The sequence below is a fragment of the Prionailurus viverrinus genome, chromosome E1, assembly GCF_022837055.1.
Source record: "Prionailurus viverrinus isolate Anna chromosome E1, UM_Priviv_1.0, whole genome shotgun sequence".
Taxonomy (NCBI): Eukaryota; Metazoa; Chordata; class Mammalia; order Carnivora; family Felidae; genus Prionailurus; species Prionailurus viverrinus.
The window spans coordinates 1,840,656-1,855,623 of record NC_062574.1 but is presented as its reverse complement, the minus strand read 5'-3'; the positions used below and the strand labels follow the sequence as shown (position 1 = coordinate 1,855,623).

At 53.4% G+C, this 14,968-nt stretch overlaps 3 protein-coding genes across 3 annotated transcripts; 2 read left to right on the top strand and 1 right to left on the bottom strand.

Moving 5' to 3' along the window:
- Positions 1 to 520: 520 nt before the first annotated feature.
- Positions 521 to 3,348, bottom strand: VMO1 (vitelline membrane outer layer 1 homolog). Its single transcript, XM_047831952.1, has 3 exons — positions 1,392 to 3,348; positions 1,147 to 1,262; positions 521 to 877 (listed from the first exon to the last, which is right to left on the bottom strand). Exons 1-3 carry the CDS (start codon positions 1,581 to 1,583, stop codon positions 580 to 582), a joined length of 606 nt encoding a protein of 201 aa, XP_047687908.1. The 5' UTR covers positions 1,584 to 3,348; the 3' UTR covers positions 521 to 579.
- A 28-nt stretch (positions 3,349 to 3,376) lies between these two features.
- Positions 3,377 to 4,816, top strand: GLTPD2 (glycolipid transfer protein domain containing 2). Its single transcript, XM_047831963.1, has 3 exons — positions 3,377 to 3,655; positions 3,914 to 4,080; positions 4,169 to 4,816. Exons 1-3 carry the CDS (start codon positions 3,377 to 3,379, stop codon positions 4,704 to 4,706), a joined length of 984 nt encoding a protein of 327 aa, XP_047687919.1. The 3' UTR covers positions 4,707 to 4,816.
- Positions 4,817 to 10,790: 5,974 nt separating this feature from the next.
- On the top strand, positions 10,791 to 12,830 carry PSMB6 (proteasome 20S subunit beta 6). Its single transcript, XM_047831949.1, has 6 exons — positions 10,791 to 10,946; positions 11,371 to 11,438; positions 11,771 to 11,902; positions 12,018 to 12,147; positions 12,343 to 12,487; positions 12,613 to 12,830. Exons 1-6 carry the CDS (start codon positions 10,845 to 10,847, stop codon positions 12,753 to 12,755), a joined length of 720 nt encoding a protein of 239 aa, XP_047687905.1. The 5' UTR covers positions 10,791 to 10,844; the 3' UTR covers positions 12,756 to 12,830.
- Positions 12,831 to 14,968: the final 2,138 nt, after the last annotated feature.

Sequence of the window (14,968 nt, the reverse complement as noted above, 5' to 3'; positions counted from 1 at the left end):
AGTCCGAGAAAGTGAAATGTGAAGCGGAAATTTGGTGAACGGCCTAACCGTCCGGATAGCCAGGGGGTTCCGGCAAGAGAGAAGCAAGCGTGACGGTCCTAACTTGGCAATCCCTACATCAAAAGCCACTCTTTGACTTTTGTAGGGAAAAGAAGGAGAATGTGGAAAAGACAAGCTAGAGTAAGCCCTAGAAAATGAAAACTCAAGGTGTCATAGCGTTTGGTAGAACCCAATTTGGCGGAAGTGTCTTAATCTGAGGTCACCGGTGCTTCAGAAAGGAAACAGTCTGGGCTCTTAACCAGGGCGATGTGTCTGCAGACGCCCTCAGAAAGGCAGGGACTTCCTTAATTGCACGTAAAATTGTGTTTAAGGGCATTTTCCTGGGTTGTGTGGGTCCGTGACTTTCAGCGGCCTGCCTGGACTCCCCAGACCGAACCCGAATTTGGGCCTGGCCCAGTGGTGGGCTGGGAGGAAGACTAGGACGCAGTTTCCTCCACCCCTGAAACAAAGGAGACCAAAGCCAAGACAGAGAAGCTTTAATAGCGAGAGGTGGGACTAGCTTCGGGGGGGGCGACCCGGTCAACTCCGACAGCAGAAAAAACGCACGTCGTTCAGGGCCGAGTCGTCTCGGAGGCCCCGCGGCCGCTCGACCTTGGTCTGCAAACCGCACATGCCTTTGGGGCAGGCCTTACTCCATTCTCCAAAGTCGCCCCAGGCCAGGCCGGGCCCCTCCAGCTCCGTGCCGTCGGAGCAGCGGAAGCGCACGTTGTTGGCCGCCGTGTTGTCCCCGGGGGCCATGGGTGCCTCCACGCGAAGCGAGAAAGCCACGAGGAAGCCACGGCCGGGACACCACTGTGGCTCACTCCACGCGCCCCACCTACGAGGGCGGGGGAGAAGCGATGCTTCCGCGGTTGCCCCGCCCCCTTCCCAGCCCAGCCCCGGGGACGGGGGACTTGTCGCCAGTTGCTACGCGCCCCGGGGTGCGCTGGGTGTGGTCACCTGACCAGGGAGGTCTTCCACCCAGTCCCCAGGTCGACACTGCCCCACAGCCCCGGGGGGACATTCTAGCCCGGAGGGTGTGTGTGTGTGTAACGCAGGGGAAGGGCGTATCCCCATTCTCGGGGGCCCTTGGCCCGCGTCCCGCACCTGCCGGACTGGGACTCCACCACCTGCGTGTTGCGCTCCGCGTTCCCGCGTGAGCAGTGCAGTCGGATCCCGTTCAAAGCAGTGTCGTCGCCAGGAATGCCCTGGGGGGGCTCCACCTGGGTGGGGAGGAGAAGAAGGACAAGGACCTGTTAAAAGACTGCCACCCTCTGTTCCCCAGCAGCGGGTGGGGAGGTGAGGGGATGTGCATCTTCCCCCTCCTCCGAGATCTCAGCCTGAATCCCCACCTTGAGCGAGAACCCGCTGGCGAAGAATCCATCGGGACACATCTCAGGCCAGGCCCAGTCGCCCCAGGGTCCCCCGTTGGTCACCTCAATGACCGACGTGTAGCCGCTCAGGTGGTCGGCTGTTGCATGTCCGTAGCAGGTGGCCCACAGCAGCGGCAGCAGCAGCAGCTTGGCTGAGGCACCCTTGTCCATCCTGCAGCCTCTGAGAGCCGGGCTGGGCCCCTTATGCAGATTTATACCACCTCTGCCCCTGTGAAGTCTCCGGTTACGGAAGGGCCTCCCGGATTAAGTGACACCCGAAACTAATCTGCTCCCAGAACCCGGCAGACTCCACTCTCTGCTCTGGGAGACGGAGGTTCCCCTCTCTGGAGGAGGAGGGGCAGAGAGAGCGGACCAGCTGAGTTAACCACCACCTACAGAGCATCTACTATAGGCCACGAATTGTGGTCAGCGTTTTGCAGGCGTGTGTTAATCCTTACAACCCTTTTAAGGAGGTGCGAATGACCCTTCCTATTCACAGATGAGCAAAATGGGGTTTGGAAATGACAAGCAACTTGCCTAAGGTCACAGTCAGCAAGCTGGGGAACATTCCAACACTGGGAAGCGGGGAGCCCATGTCTAGGGTTGGAAGCAATGACTCTGAAATGCTGGGTGGGGGTTCTCCTGACCTCCAGGATTTGGGGGAGCATTCGAGGGAGAGATAGGGCAAGAATCCATGAATTGTGGTAGCCAGAAAGGATCTTGTTAGTGATTGGGGCCCAGACTCCCAGAGAATCTGGGGTCCCCCTTCCCCTGAGAAGAAAATACACAGACAGGAACAATTCCAAGAACTTTTACAGACAGGGGATTGAGAGCCCCTAAGAACGGGGGGGGGGGGGGGGGGGGGGCTGTTTCTTCCCTTGCTTCCTGTGTCCTTTCCCTGAATGTTGTCCCCGCCATGACCACTAGGCAGACTCCTAACTTGGGGGGAAAAATGGCTCTGATTTGTCATGAGGTCACCACCCAATGTGCCTGTCCTTCACGCTTTCCTGTGTTTATTCAATATATATTTATATACCAATAATGTGGTTTTGGCCCAGGCAATATTCTCAGTGCTGTAAATAGAACAGCAGCCAAGAAAATCAAGGAAACAGATGATAAATTTTCCAATGGATCTTGAGCTCTGTGAAGGCACTTTTGTCTTTTTGAGGCCTACTACAGGGCCTGGATGTGGAAATAGTTCACAAGGTTTGTTTTGAAGAATAAGGGGCAGGGGGTGGGTGTGGTGTGATGTGGTGCGTCCTTGGCTGGCTCAGTCTGTAGAGTGCGACTCTTGATCTTGGGGTCATGAGTTCAAGTCCCATGTTGGGCATAGAGATTACTTTTTAAAAACACACACACACACACACGAATAACCAGCGAAACCAGAACCAACCTGGAGTTAAAAGAAAATAATAAGCCACAAAAATGCAACCGGATAAAGCCTAAAGTATAAAGCACCCAGAAGACAGGTCCCCTGGAGACAGGATAGAGAATTTAGAAGTGGGTGCTTCCGGGATCCCAGGTGCCCTACGTTTGAACTTCATAGGTTATCATTTATGAAGCAATTGTGGTAAGTTTTTCCACCTACAGTGTTGGCACGTACATTATCATTTTAATCCTCGGATTCGAACGTGCAGTGGTGGGGATTCGGGCCAGTGCTGATGTAGGGCCCACATCACTGCTCAGTGGGGGGGTCGTTCCCAGCCCAGCCTCTCTTACTACAACCTGGCCTACGTGGAAGGCAAACGCAGAGACTTGCTAGGGAATCCCCCAAATCCTAGTCATCCGGTTTTGCACGCAGAGATGCTGTCCTCTGGAGCAAAGGGCACAGGGGAAGGGGACTTAGTAGGTTAATTATTAACCCTTAGCACCTCAGGGCACCTCGGACTTCTCTCGCCTCCAGGAGGCCGAGGGACAGGTACTGGTTTGGGGCTAGCGAGGGGGCGGTGGTGCCCGCCCCAGCCATGGGGGTCGCGAGGCTAACACAGGTGTCTCGGCGCTACTTCCGCCACGCGATTCCTCTTGCTGTCCTCTCGCTGCTGCTGCTTTATCTCTGTGCTCGGAGCTTTCGTGAGTGGTCCCTTCCCTCATCTGCCCTGGGAGGCACCAGGAACCCAAGCGCTGGGGACCTAAGGCCCCCTCCTCGAGCCTTCACCGCTCGGCCTCGCCCCTCCCCAGGCGTCGTCTCAGGGTGCAGGTCCTGGGCACAGTCCTGCAATCCCGAAGGACCGCCGCCTGTCCAGGTATGCTCGGGACAGGGCTGAGACCGAGAACTCCGGGCGGGACCCTGATGGCGGGAAGCGGGACCAGGCTGGGGGTCTGGGGAAGGACGGGTCCTGCTCCTCGTCTCCCCTCTCGCGTCAGCAGCCGAGTGCGGCTGGAGAGATCCCAGCCAGACCTTAGGAGTAACTTCTGCAGGGCCCGACTGGGCTGCTTGGCCAAGGAGGCCCAGCTGGCTAGGGGTTCTGCTCCCGCCCCCTTCCGCCCGTGTCTATCCCCAGGTCCGGCGGCAGTCGGGCCCCCTGGAGGCCCCCAAGTGGAAAGAGCCTCCGTGTGAGGGCCCCCAGGGGGTGCTGGGCCGCGTGATGGAGCCGTTTCGCGCCAGTCTGAACCCCGAAGGCGACTTGGCATTGTCGCAGTACCTGGCCGGATGGAGGGCGCTGGTCAGGTAAGCGGCCTCCCGCCCCGCCCCCCGGGGCCCGCCCCCCAGCGGCTCCACCGCCCCTTCTCCAGCCCGCGCTCTCCCCCCGCCACAGGTTCCTAACTCCCCTCGGTTCCATCTTCGCCTTCGCCACGGACGAGGCCTCCGCCAAGGTGACAGCCCTAGAGGCTCGGGTGCACGGTCCGGAGGCGGCGCACTACTCGTCGCTGGCGGCCATGGCGGCGTGGGAGCGGCGGGCGGGACTGCTGGAGCGGCCCGGGGTCGCCCCCCGAGACCCGGCCAGGTCCTCGGGCTCACGGACCCTGCTCTTGCTGCACCGAGCGCTGCGCTGGTCCCAGCTCTGCCTCCACCGGGTGGCGGCCGCGACGCCCGGAGGCCCGGACGCCGGCGTGCAGTGCGGCGACGCGTACCGCACGGCGCTGGCCCCGCACCACCCCTGGCTCGTGCGCCAGGCCGCCCGCCTCGCCTTCCTCGCCTTCCCGGGTCGCGGCCGCTGGCTCGGGCTGGCGTGCCCGGGGGCCGGGGAGACGGAGGCGCGGGCCGCGCTGGCGCGGGCGGCGGCCACCCTGGAGGCCGTCTACAACCGCACCCAGGGCCTGCTGGCCGAGCGCGGGCTGCTCGGGCTGGCCTGACGCCCGCCGCGGTCGGGACCCGCCACGTGGAGAGGGCGCCCCGCGTTCGGCCCGCCGCCCACCCGGGCCCGGCCAGGGGCGGGGCCGCCTCGGCCACGCCCACGTATGACGCCACGTCTGGAAGGCCCGCCCCCCGGCGGGGTGGGTGGGTGCCGAGCCCCTCCTTCTCTCCGCGGTCGCGGGACGCGGCGGGGAGGAGCTGTAGGGAATAAAAGCATTCTTTGGTAGCCGTGGATGTAGGGCGTCTTGTGCGGTGACGGCAGGCGCTTAAGGGAAATCGAAAACAATGGATGTGGGAAGATGTGTCATCCCTGTTCCCGGCAGCCGGGAGACTCCCGCTCCCCCGGGGCCCCGTCTCAACCGCTCCCAAGGCCGCAGTCGCCAACGGCGTGCCAAGCCTCCGGCCCAGACCTGTGCGCCGAGCTCCGGCCCCCGCGCCGCCAGCTCCTTCCTGGACGCGCCCGCAGACCCAGCAGATGCAACACGTCCAACACGGATCCAGGCGCCTCCTCCCGGACGGCGCCTCTCCCCGCGTTCCCCTTCGCTGGGAATAAACGGCACCCTCCCCTGTCACCACCGAGAGCCTAAAACCTGTGCGTCAGGCCTCACAACCGAGCCGGCGCTCAGCTGAATAACGTAGGTTTTAAAAGACTCCTCGGTCACTCCCGCAACAATAGTGAGCGTGGCGGATTTCATACACTGGGAAGTCTCCGGTCGTGAGCCTGGCCCACTTTCCCCGCTGCACCCCAGAATCGTCTATACACACCGACTTGTTAGCCATCTTTGGCTGCATCCCTACGAGAAATAACAAACCTAACGTGTCCAAAATGGAGCTTCTACTACCCTTCCCTCCCCCAAATAGTCCCTTCACCGTCTTTCCTTGCTCAGTGAATGACCATTCCATTCTTCCAGGTCCTGAAACCAAAAACTTGTAGTCGCCCTGACTCTCCTGTTTCCCTTTCATCATACCCACATCTAATCTGTCAGATTCTGACCATCCCACACTCACCCTTGTCAAGTCCAACTTTCTGTCTAGGACCTGGGTTATCCTAAGAGCCTCCAAGTTGTCTCTCTGTCCCACATTCGGTGTCCCTATTGCGTGTTTTCTCTTTTTTTCTTTTTTTAAATTTTTAGTGTTTATTTTTGAGAGAGAGAGAGCAAGCAGGGAGGGGCAGAGAGAGAGGGGGACAGAGGATCCAAAGCAGGCTCTGGGCTGATAGCAGGTTGCCCCATGTGGGGGCTCGAACTCACAAACCATGAGATCTGACCTGAGCCAAAGTTGGACGCTTAACGGACTGAGCCTTCCAGCACCCCCTTCATTGTGTGTTTTCAACGTTTATTTTATTTTTGGGACAGAGAGAGACAGAGCATGAACGGGGGAGGGGCAGAGAGAGAGGGAGACACAGAATCGGAAATAGGCTCCAGGCTCTGAGCCATCAGCCCAGAGCCCGACGCGGGGCTGGAACTCACGGACCGGGAGATCGTGACCTGGCTGAAGTCGGACGCTTAGCCGACTGCGCCACCCAGGCGCCCCCATTGTGTGTTTTCAATAGAGCAACCAAAGTGATCCCTTAAATATAGATCCCATTCTCATGTCACTTCCCCACTCAAAACCTTCCAATGGCTTCCTATTCCACTCAGATGAAAAAATAAATTTTAATTTGAGCAGGATATTTTCTGAATCCTATTTTCAGGTGAGAATGATGAAGAGCTTTGTAAAGGCCCTATGTGATCTGACTGTGTGCTAGCCAAATTGACCTCTTCCATTTTCACTGTTTCGGGCATGATCCTGCCCCGAGGTCTTTGTACTTATTCTCTCTGTCCAGAATGCTTTTCCCCCAAATAGAGAAATGACTTCCCTCCTTACTTTCTTCTGGACTTTACTCAAATGTCTCTTCAACACACACACACACACACACACACACACACACACACACACACACACACACTTCCTGTTTCCCTTCCCTGCTTTTTTTTTTTTCTTAATATGATTCACTATCTAATATGCTGTATATTGTACTCATTTGTTTTGTTTTGTCTCTATCGAGAAAAGTAAGTTGCATGGGGCAAGGAATTTCTGTCCGTTTCATTCCCTGGTGTACCTCCAGTGCCTTTAACAGTGCCTATCACCTAGTAGACACTGAATAGCTTTTTGTTAAATGAACATATCAGCACTAGAAATGGTTCAGATGGCTAGAGCCCAGAGTCAAAAATAAAAGCGAGGTTGCCCGCTAGTGTAAATGTATTTAATACTACTGAGTCAGACAAGAATGGTTCAAATGTTAACTTTTATGTCATGTTACTTATATTTTACTACAATAAAAATTAAGGGGCACCCAGCTGGCTCAATCGGTTGAGCATGCACCTTCGGCTCAGGCCATGATCTCGCGGTCCGTGAGTTCAAGCCCCGCATTGGGCTCTGTGCTGACAGCTTGGAGCCTGCTTTGGATCCTGTGTCTCCCCCTCTCTCTGCCCCTCCTCTGCTCATGCTATGTCTCTGTCTCTCTGTCAAAAATAAATAAACATTAAAAAAAATTAAAAATTAAAGAGGAGATGGGATTTTGGAAAGGTGTTCAGGAGCAAGTTCAAGAAGGTCCTTACAAGCTATCTTCTAGAGATAGGACTTTATCTCCAGAGTTCGTTTTAGGCAGGGGATTATTTAGATCAGTCTTTCAATTCAGAAACCAGCCCCGGCTGTGGTATGTAGAAGAGTATGGCAAATTCACGGGAAGACCCCTCCACACGATAACGGCAGAATACACATTCTTCTCAAGTGCACGTACCATATCCTCCAAGAGAGACCACACGTGAGGTCACAAAAAAGTCTCGGTAAATTTAAAAAGATTGAAGTCACGGAATATCCTCTAACTAAAACGAAATGAAGCTAGAAATCGATACCAACAAGGAATTTGAGAAATTCACAAATAATGTGGAAATGAAACAACACACTTCTAAAAGGGCAGACATTTTGAGATGAGTGAAAATGAAAAGAAAACATACCAGAACTTAAGGACGCAGCATAAGCAGTTCTCAATGGGAAATGTGCTGTAAATGTCTGTGTTAAAAATGAGGAAAGATCACAAATCGTTAGTTGAATCTTCCTCCTTAAGACACTATAAAAAGAGCAAGCTAAAACTTAAAAAAAAAAAAAAAAAGGCCGAAGGAAAGAAATAATAAAGATCAGAGTGGAACTAGAAGACAAACTATACAGAGAAACAATTAAACCAGAAGTCGGTTCTTTCAAAAGATCAACAGGATTGGCGACCGATAGCTGGACCAAGACAGAAAGAAGACTCCCATTACGAAAATCAAGAATGATAGAGGGGTCATTTCTACCAACCTTATGGAAATAAAAAAGAGTATAAGGGAATACTATCAACAATTGTAGGCCAACGTAGATGACATAGATGAAATGGAAGATTCCTAGGAAGACACAAACTACCAAAACTGACTCAAGAATAAACAGAAAATATGAGTACACCTATAATAAATAAAGAGATCAGATTAGTAATTTAAAAAGTTCCCACAAAGCCCAGGCCCAGATGTTTTCACTGATGCATTCTACCAAACATTTAAAGAAAAATTATGGGGTGCCTGGGTGGCTCAGTTAAGTGGCCAACTTTAGCTCAGGTCATGATCTCACAGTTTGTGAGTTCGAACCCCTCATCGGGCTCTGTGCTGACAGCTGGGAGCTGGAGCCTGCTTGGGATTCTGGGTCTCCCTCTCTCTCTGCCCCTCCCCCACTCACACTCTGTCTCTGTCTCTCAAAAAATGAATAAACATTAAAAAAACAAAGAAAGGGGCACCTGGGTGGCTCAGTCAGTTAAGTGTCCGACTTCAGCCCGGGTCACGATCTCTCGGTCTGTGAGTTCGAGCCCCGCGTCAGGCTCTGGGCTGATGGCTCAGAGCCTGGAGCCTGCTTCTGATTCTGTGTCTCCCTCTCTCTCTGCCCCTCCCCCGTTCATGCTCTGTCTTTCTCTGTCTCAAAAATAAATAAACGTTAAAAAAAATTTAAAAAAATAAAGAAAAATTAATGTCCATCCTTCAGAAACTCTAAAAAATAGAAAAGGAGGGAACATTTCCCTAGATGAGGCTAGGATTACCCTGATACCAAAAATACTACAAGAAAAAACAAGAAACTACAGAACAATACATTATATGAATGCAGGTAAAAAAGATCTTTAACAAAATACTAGCAAAACACATACAAAACAGATTGTATACCATGGTCATTTGATTTTTTTTTAAATGTTTATATTTAGTTTTGAGACAGAGAGAGACAGAGCGTGAGTGCGGGAGGGGCAGAGAGAGAAGGAGACACAGAATCAGAAGCAGGCTCCAGGTTCTGAATTGTCAGCACAGAGCCTCATGTGGAGCTTGAACTTGTCAGCCGCGATATCATGACCTGAGCCTGAGTCGGAATCTCAACCGATTGAGCCACCCAGGCACCCCATGGTCATTTGATTTTTGATAAAGCTGCCAAGACCACTCAAAGAGAGAGAGAAAAGAATAGTTTTTTCAACAAACAGTGCTTGAACAACTGGATATCCACTTGCAAAAGAATGAATTTGGGGGGCGCCTGGGTGGCTCAGTCGGTTAAGCTTCTGACTTCGGCTCAGGTCATGGTCTCACGGTTCATGAGTTTGAGCCCCACGTCAGGCTCTGTGCTGATGGCTCAGAGCCTGGAGCCTGCTTCAGATTCTGTGTCTCCCTCTCTCTCTGCCCCTCCCCCTGCTCACACTCTGTCCAAACATTAAAAAAAATTTTTTTTAAAGAATGAATTTGGGCCCCTACTTCCCTCACATTATATACAAAGATGAACTCGAAATGGATCATAGACCTACAGATGTAAGAACTGAAACTACAAAACTCTTAGTAGAAAACATAGATGGAAATCCCTGTTGCCTCAGATTAGGCAAAGGTCTCAGGGATATAACGACAAAAGCACAGGTAACCAAAGGAAAAATAGAGAAACTACACTTGATCAAAATTTAAAATGTTTGTGTTTCAAAGAACACCAACGAAGGAAGTGAAAAGACAACCTATAGTATAGGAGAAAATACTTGCAAATCATATATAAAGGCATATCATATACTATGATAAAGGCATAGTATCTAGAATATAAAAAAGAACCCCTACAATTTAACAATAAAAAGATAACCCAGGGATGCCTGGGTAGCTCAGTCTGTTGAGCGTCCAACTCTGATATCGTCTCAGGTCATGATCCCCGGGTCGTGGGATTGAGCCATGCGTTGGGCTCAGCGCTGTGCCTGGAGTCTGCTTAAGATTCTCAATCTCTCTCTCTCATAATCATAATCATAATCATAATCATAATCATAATCATAATCATAATCATACAAGGTAACACAATTTGGGGATACCTGGCTGGCTCAGGCGCTGGAGCATGCAGCGCTTGATCTCTGGGTTCTGCGAGCCCCAATTGGGTGTACAGATTACTTAAAAAAATAAAAATAAAACGGGCTAAGGATTTGAATAGACATTTCTCCAAAGAATATATACAAATGGTCAGTTAGCACATGAAAATATGCTCAACATCGCTAATCATTAAGGAAATGGGGGGGGGGGGGAGCACAGAAGGTGCCACTTCACGCCCACTCGGAAGACTAAAATTAAAAGTGCACGGAGGCAGTGAGGATGTGGGGAAGTTGGAATGTCACGATGCACACAGGGCTGGCGGGCATGTCAAACGGGGCAGCTGCTGTGCAAACTGTCAGTTCTTCGAAATGCTAAGTATCGTTTCTGCATCAGCCAGCAATGCTACTCCTGCTATATACTCCGACGTCCATACCTAACAGAAATGAAAACAGCGCTGTCACTCTAACTGAGACACGCTCGCGTCTGTCTCCAAGACTCTGAACTGCGACGCCCATCGCAGTAAGTCGGTCCCGCGCAGAAGCGGAGGCCTCGCACGCCGGCCGGGGCGCTTTTCGCCCGGTCTGCTTGCCACGCTGCCATCAAGCGCTCACTGTCGCAAAAGATGCGTCCCTGCGCGACTCTTTCCCCTTCCGCCGTCAACCGTGACTTCGCTGCGCCCGCAGACGGCTTTACAGCACGACTGGAGAGAGAGTGACAGAGCGCTTTACGACAGTCGCTTTGTGGCAGTGGCTGAGGAGGAAGATGGCGGCCACCTTAGTATCCGCTGGAGGAGCGGGGTCTGTCCCAGCCTGGGGTCCCGAGGCTATTGCCCCCGACTGGGAAAGCCGGGAAGTCTCCACAGGGGTGAGGAGGCACCCGGGGTTCGGGAGATGCGCACGAGGCTTGATGCGATGGAACGATGAGGGCTGAGGGGGCTCGGCGAACTGGCGGCGGGGGCGGGAGGTGGTGTGCTCTGTTCCAGCAGGAAAGAGGTATCCTGAAGATGCTGGAGAGCGGTGGGAGGTGGAGGGGAGGCTGAAGAGTGGAACGCTGGCATTTTGCGGGACGGGGGGGGGGGGGTGGTTAAGGCCGGGATGGGCCTCTGAGGATTTCAGGATTGGGATTCTGCTACTCCGCGGCGTGTTGGGGCCCCCACGAGATTTTTGATAACGGGTCGTTGGCGCACGACTTTCGGACTCCAGGGACCGCACTGAGGGATCATTGAAAGTTTGTGTGTGCTGGATAATGGGAAGCGGCCCAGATTCACCCCTTTTCTCGTTTCTCGCAGACCACTATCATGGCCGTGCAATTTGAAGGGGGCGTGGTTCTCGGAGCCGACTCCAGAACTACCACTGGGTGAGCTCAGGACACCTGCGTGGCAGGTCATCCCCGCTCTCCCTTCTTTCCTTGCCTGACAGTCCGTCCTTACCCTCCACAGTCCACCGTGGGAAGGGAGGTTTCTTCCCTTCTTGGAGATAAGGATCTGTTCCAGCTCCCACTCCTTCCCAGTTTCCCTCCTCCCCCTTGGCTGAAATGTTTGCAAAAGTCTGGTCTCCAGCTAGCTTCCGTTTGGGTGAGAACTGATAGGAAATGCCGGAATGCCTGTTCTGAGCCCTTGGAGTGGGTAGTAATGGGATGGAGGTGGGGGGCCAGCGGGATCGCCCCCTCACTGTTCTGCCATCCTGCAGGTCCTACATTGCCAATCGAGTGACTGACAAGCTGACCCCTATTCATGACCGTATCTTCTGCTGCCGCTCAGGCTCAGCAGCAGATACCCAGGCAGTAGCTGATGCTGTCACGTATCAGCTCGGTTTCCACAGGTACCTGTGCGCAGGGGAGGAGCAAGTACCTGAAGGGAGTTGGGACCTGGGATGCTAAATGGTCTAACTCCCAGATCCCGACACTGCCTCTCCTGTCACTCGCCTCCCCCTCTAGCATTGAGCTAAATGAGCCTCCGCTGGTGCACACAGCCGCCAGCCTCTTTAAGGAGATGTGTTACCGATACCGGGAAGACTTGATGGCAGGAATCATCATTGCGGGCTGGGACCCCCAAGAAGGAGGGCAGGTGAGACACCCCCAACCCCCATCAGAGCCCTGGAGCCATGCCTTTGGTCCTGTCCCTTCCGCAGCCATTTTCTGTTTGTCTTCCCAGTCTCTACCTCCCTTACTGTCAACTCATCTCAGACCACCCGCATGGGCGGGTGTACGTACGTGTGTGGCAGAGGGTACAACTGGTGACTTTTCTCCTTCCGTCTGGCAGGTGTACTCGGTGCCCATGGGGGGCATGATGGTAAGACAGTCCTTTGCCATTGGGGGCTCTGGGAGCTCCTATATCTATGGCTATGTCGACGCTACCTACCGGGAAGGCATGACCAAGGAAGAGTGTCTACAATTCACGGCCAATGGTGAGAACTTGGGTTTCTGGGCCTGTGGACGTCAACCCTCTTATCCAAGCCAGGCCAGCACTCCTCATTCCTTGTAGTGATCCCAGCACCTGACCCTGACCCCAGCTTTCTTCGTTTGTTCACAGCCCTCGCTTTGGCCATGGAACGGGACGGCTCCAGCGGAGGTGTGATCCGCCTGGCGGCCATCGAGGAGTCAGGGGTGGAGCGGCGGGTACTTTTGGGGGACCAGATTCCCAAATTCACCATCGCCACGTTACCGCCTCCCTGATTCCTAGAATTCTAGGATACAATAAGAGACACCCCATAGCGACGTAAAATTCAATAAACACTTTGTCAAAAAGAATCTGCTTTGGAGGTTCTTTTCCTGACCTCAGGCCTGAACTTGTTCGGCCTACGCCCGCCTGTACGGACCACTGCTCTGAGCTGGGGGGGAGTTGGAGACAAACTTTGATGAGAGTGGTTTTCAAACCTCTTTCTCCAGACCATCCCCCCACACTTCCTTTCCCCCACCACACCCAGGTCCTTGGGGCACCGAGGTGTGGTTGAAACGGAGGCTCCCACCTGATGACCAGCCCCTTCCGTGTTCAGGCGCAGGGTGGGATTCAGAATCCTGACCGTCCCCTGGGGTTACCTCCCTCAGCCTGCCTCCGGCTCAGGCTCACGGTCCCCTCTTTCCACACCCGTCTCGGTCACCTCATCTTGCCAGGAGCAGCACTGTGGCTACGGTGGCTTTGGGGAGAAAGGTGGGCCTTGTTTGCAGATGGAGTTTAAGACGGATGTCGGGTGGGTGGGAGAGGACGGCCCCTGGGAGTCCTGTGGGCCCGCTGTGAACCCCCACGGAGGTGTGATGGTAAATCAGTCTTTAGCTGCCGGGATGGGAGGCTGAGAGTAGACTCTGGCCCCCCGAGTCTGTGCCCACTCGGGCCAGGGGCCGAAAGGAGTTCAAGGGTGCTTGTTAGCAGTGCCTGGCTTTCTCAGCCTTGCCTCAACTTTCCTCCACTCTGTGGATAAGGAACTGAATACCACATTCGAAAACTTTGTTCTAGAATATGATCCTGCCCTGGAGACTCTGGGAGGTTACACGGGAGGCTTCCTGAGGAGGTGGGTAGGTCCGGGATCAAGTGGAAAAGAGCAGAGAAGGCCCTCTGATCCCAAATATATGTACCTCAAGCTTAAAATAACCCATAGACGACTTTTTGATTTTTTTTGCAAAACCTGTTTACCCGGTCCTCTTTCCTCAAGGCGTCTTGGATTCCTCTCATCCCCTTACACTCTGCATTGAGCCTGAACACTCCCCACCCACTTCCTGTCACTGGCACGTTGCTCTTCCGTAAGCCATGTTACCTGAGTTTCAGGGGCACAACATGGCGATTCGACGACTCTGTGTGTTTGCTACGCTCACGCCACACCCCTGTCTTGATCCAAGCACCATTGTGCCTTGTCTGCCAGATGGCAACAGCCCCCTCTGTGGCCTGCTGTTTCCACACTCCCCCTTCTATAATCTCCCATAGAGCAACCGGAGTGATTTTTTTTTTAATGTTTTATTTTATTATTATTTTTTAAGTTTATTTGTTTTCAGAGAGAGAGGCAGTGTGCGAGGAAGGAAGGGGCAGAGCGAGAGGGAGAGAGAATCCCAAGCAGACTCCACAGTCGGCACAGAGCCTGATGCAGGGTTCAAACCCACGAACTGTGAGATCGTGACCTGAGCCAAAATCAAGAGTCGGACGTTCAACCAACTGAGCCACGAGGGGCCCCAACTGGAGTGATCTTTAAATGTAAGTGAGGACACGTTCCCCTGCTTGACCTGGGATGGTAAGGAGGTCTAGGATAACGTTTTACCTCCTTACCATGGTCTCGATGACCCACCAGTTCCCCCAATGTTGACGCTCTAGTCCACTTGTTTTTTTCTCTTCCCTTGGACCTCAGGGCATTTTGCACTTATACTGGCTGTGTATCTGCCAGAGATCTCCTCTTCCTTGATTTAAAAAAAAGAAATCTTTTTTTTTTTTTTTTTAAGTAATCTATGCCCAGGCGTGGGGCTCAAATTCATGACCCTGAGATCAAGAGTTGTGTGCCCCTCCAAATGAGCCAGTCAGGCGCCCCCTAAAAACAAACTTTCTAATTATTAACTTTTTTAAATTTATTTTTCAACGTTTATTTATTTTGGGGACAGAGAGAGACAGAGCATGAACGGGGGAGGGGCAGAGAGAGAGGGAGACACAGAATCGGAAACAGGCTCCAGGCTCCGAGCCGGCAGCCCAGAGCCTGACACGGGGCTCGAACTCACGCGAGATCACTCGAGATCTCGCGAGATCGTGAACTCCCGACCGCGAGATCGTGACCTGGCTGAAGTCGGACGCTTAACCGACTGCGCCACCCAGGCGCCCCTAAATTTATTTTTGAGAGAGAGTGAGCGAGCAGAGGAGGGGCAGATGAGAGAGAGAAAGAAAGAATCCCAAGCAGGCTCTGCACTGTCAGCCC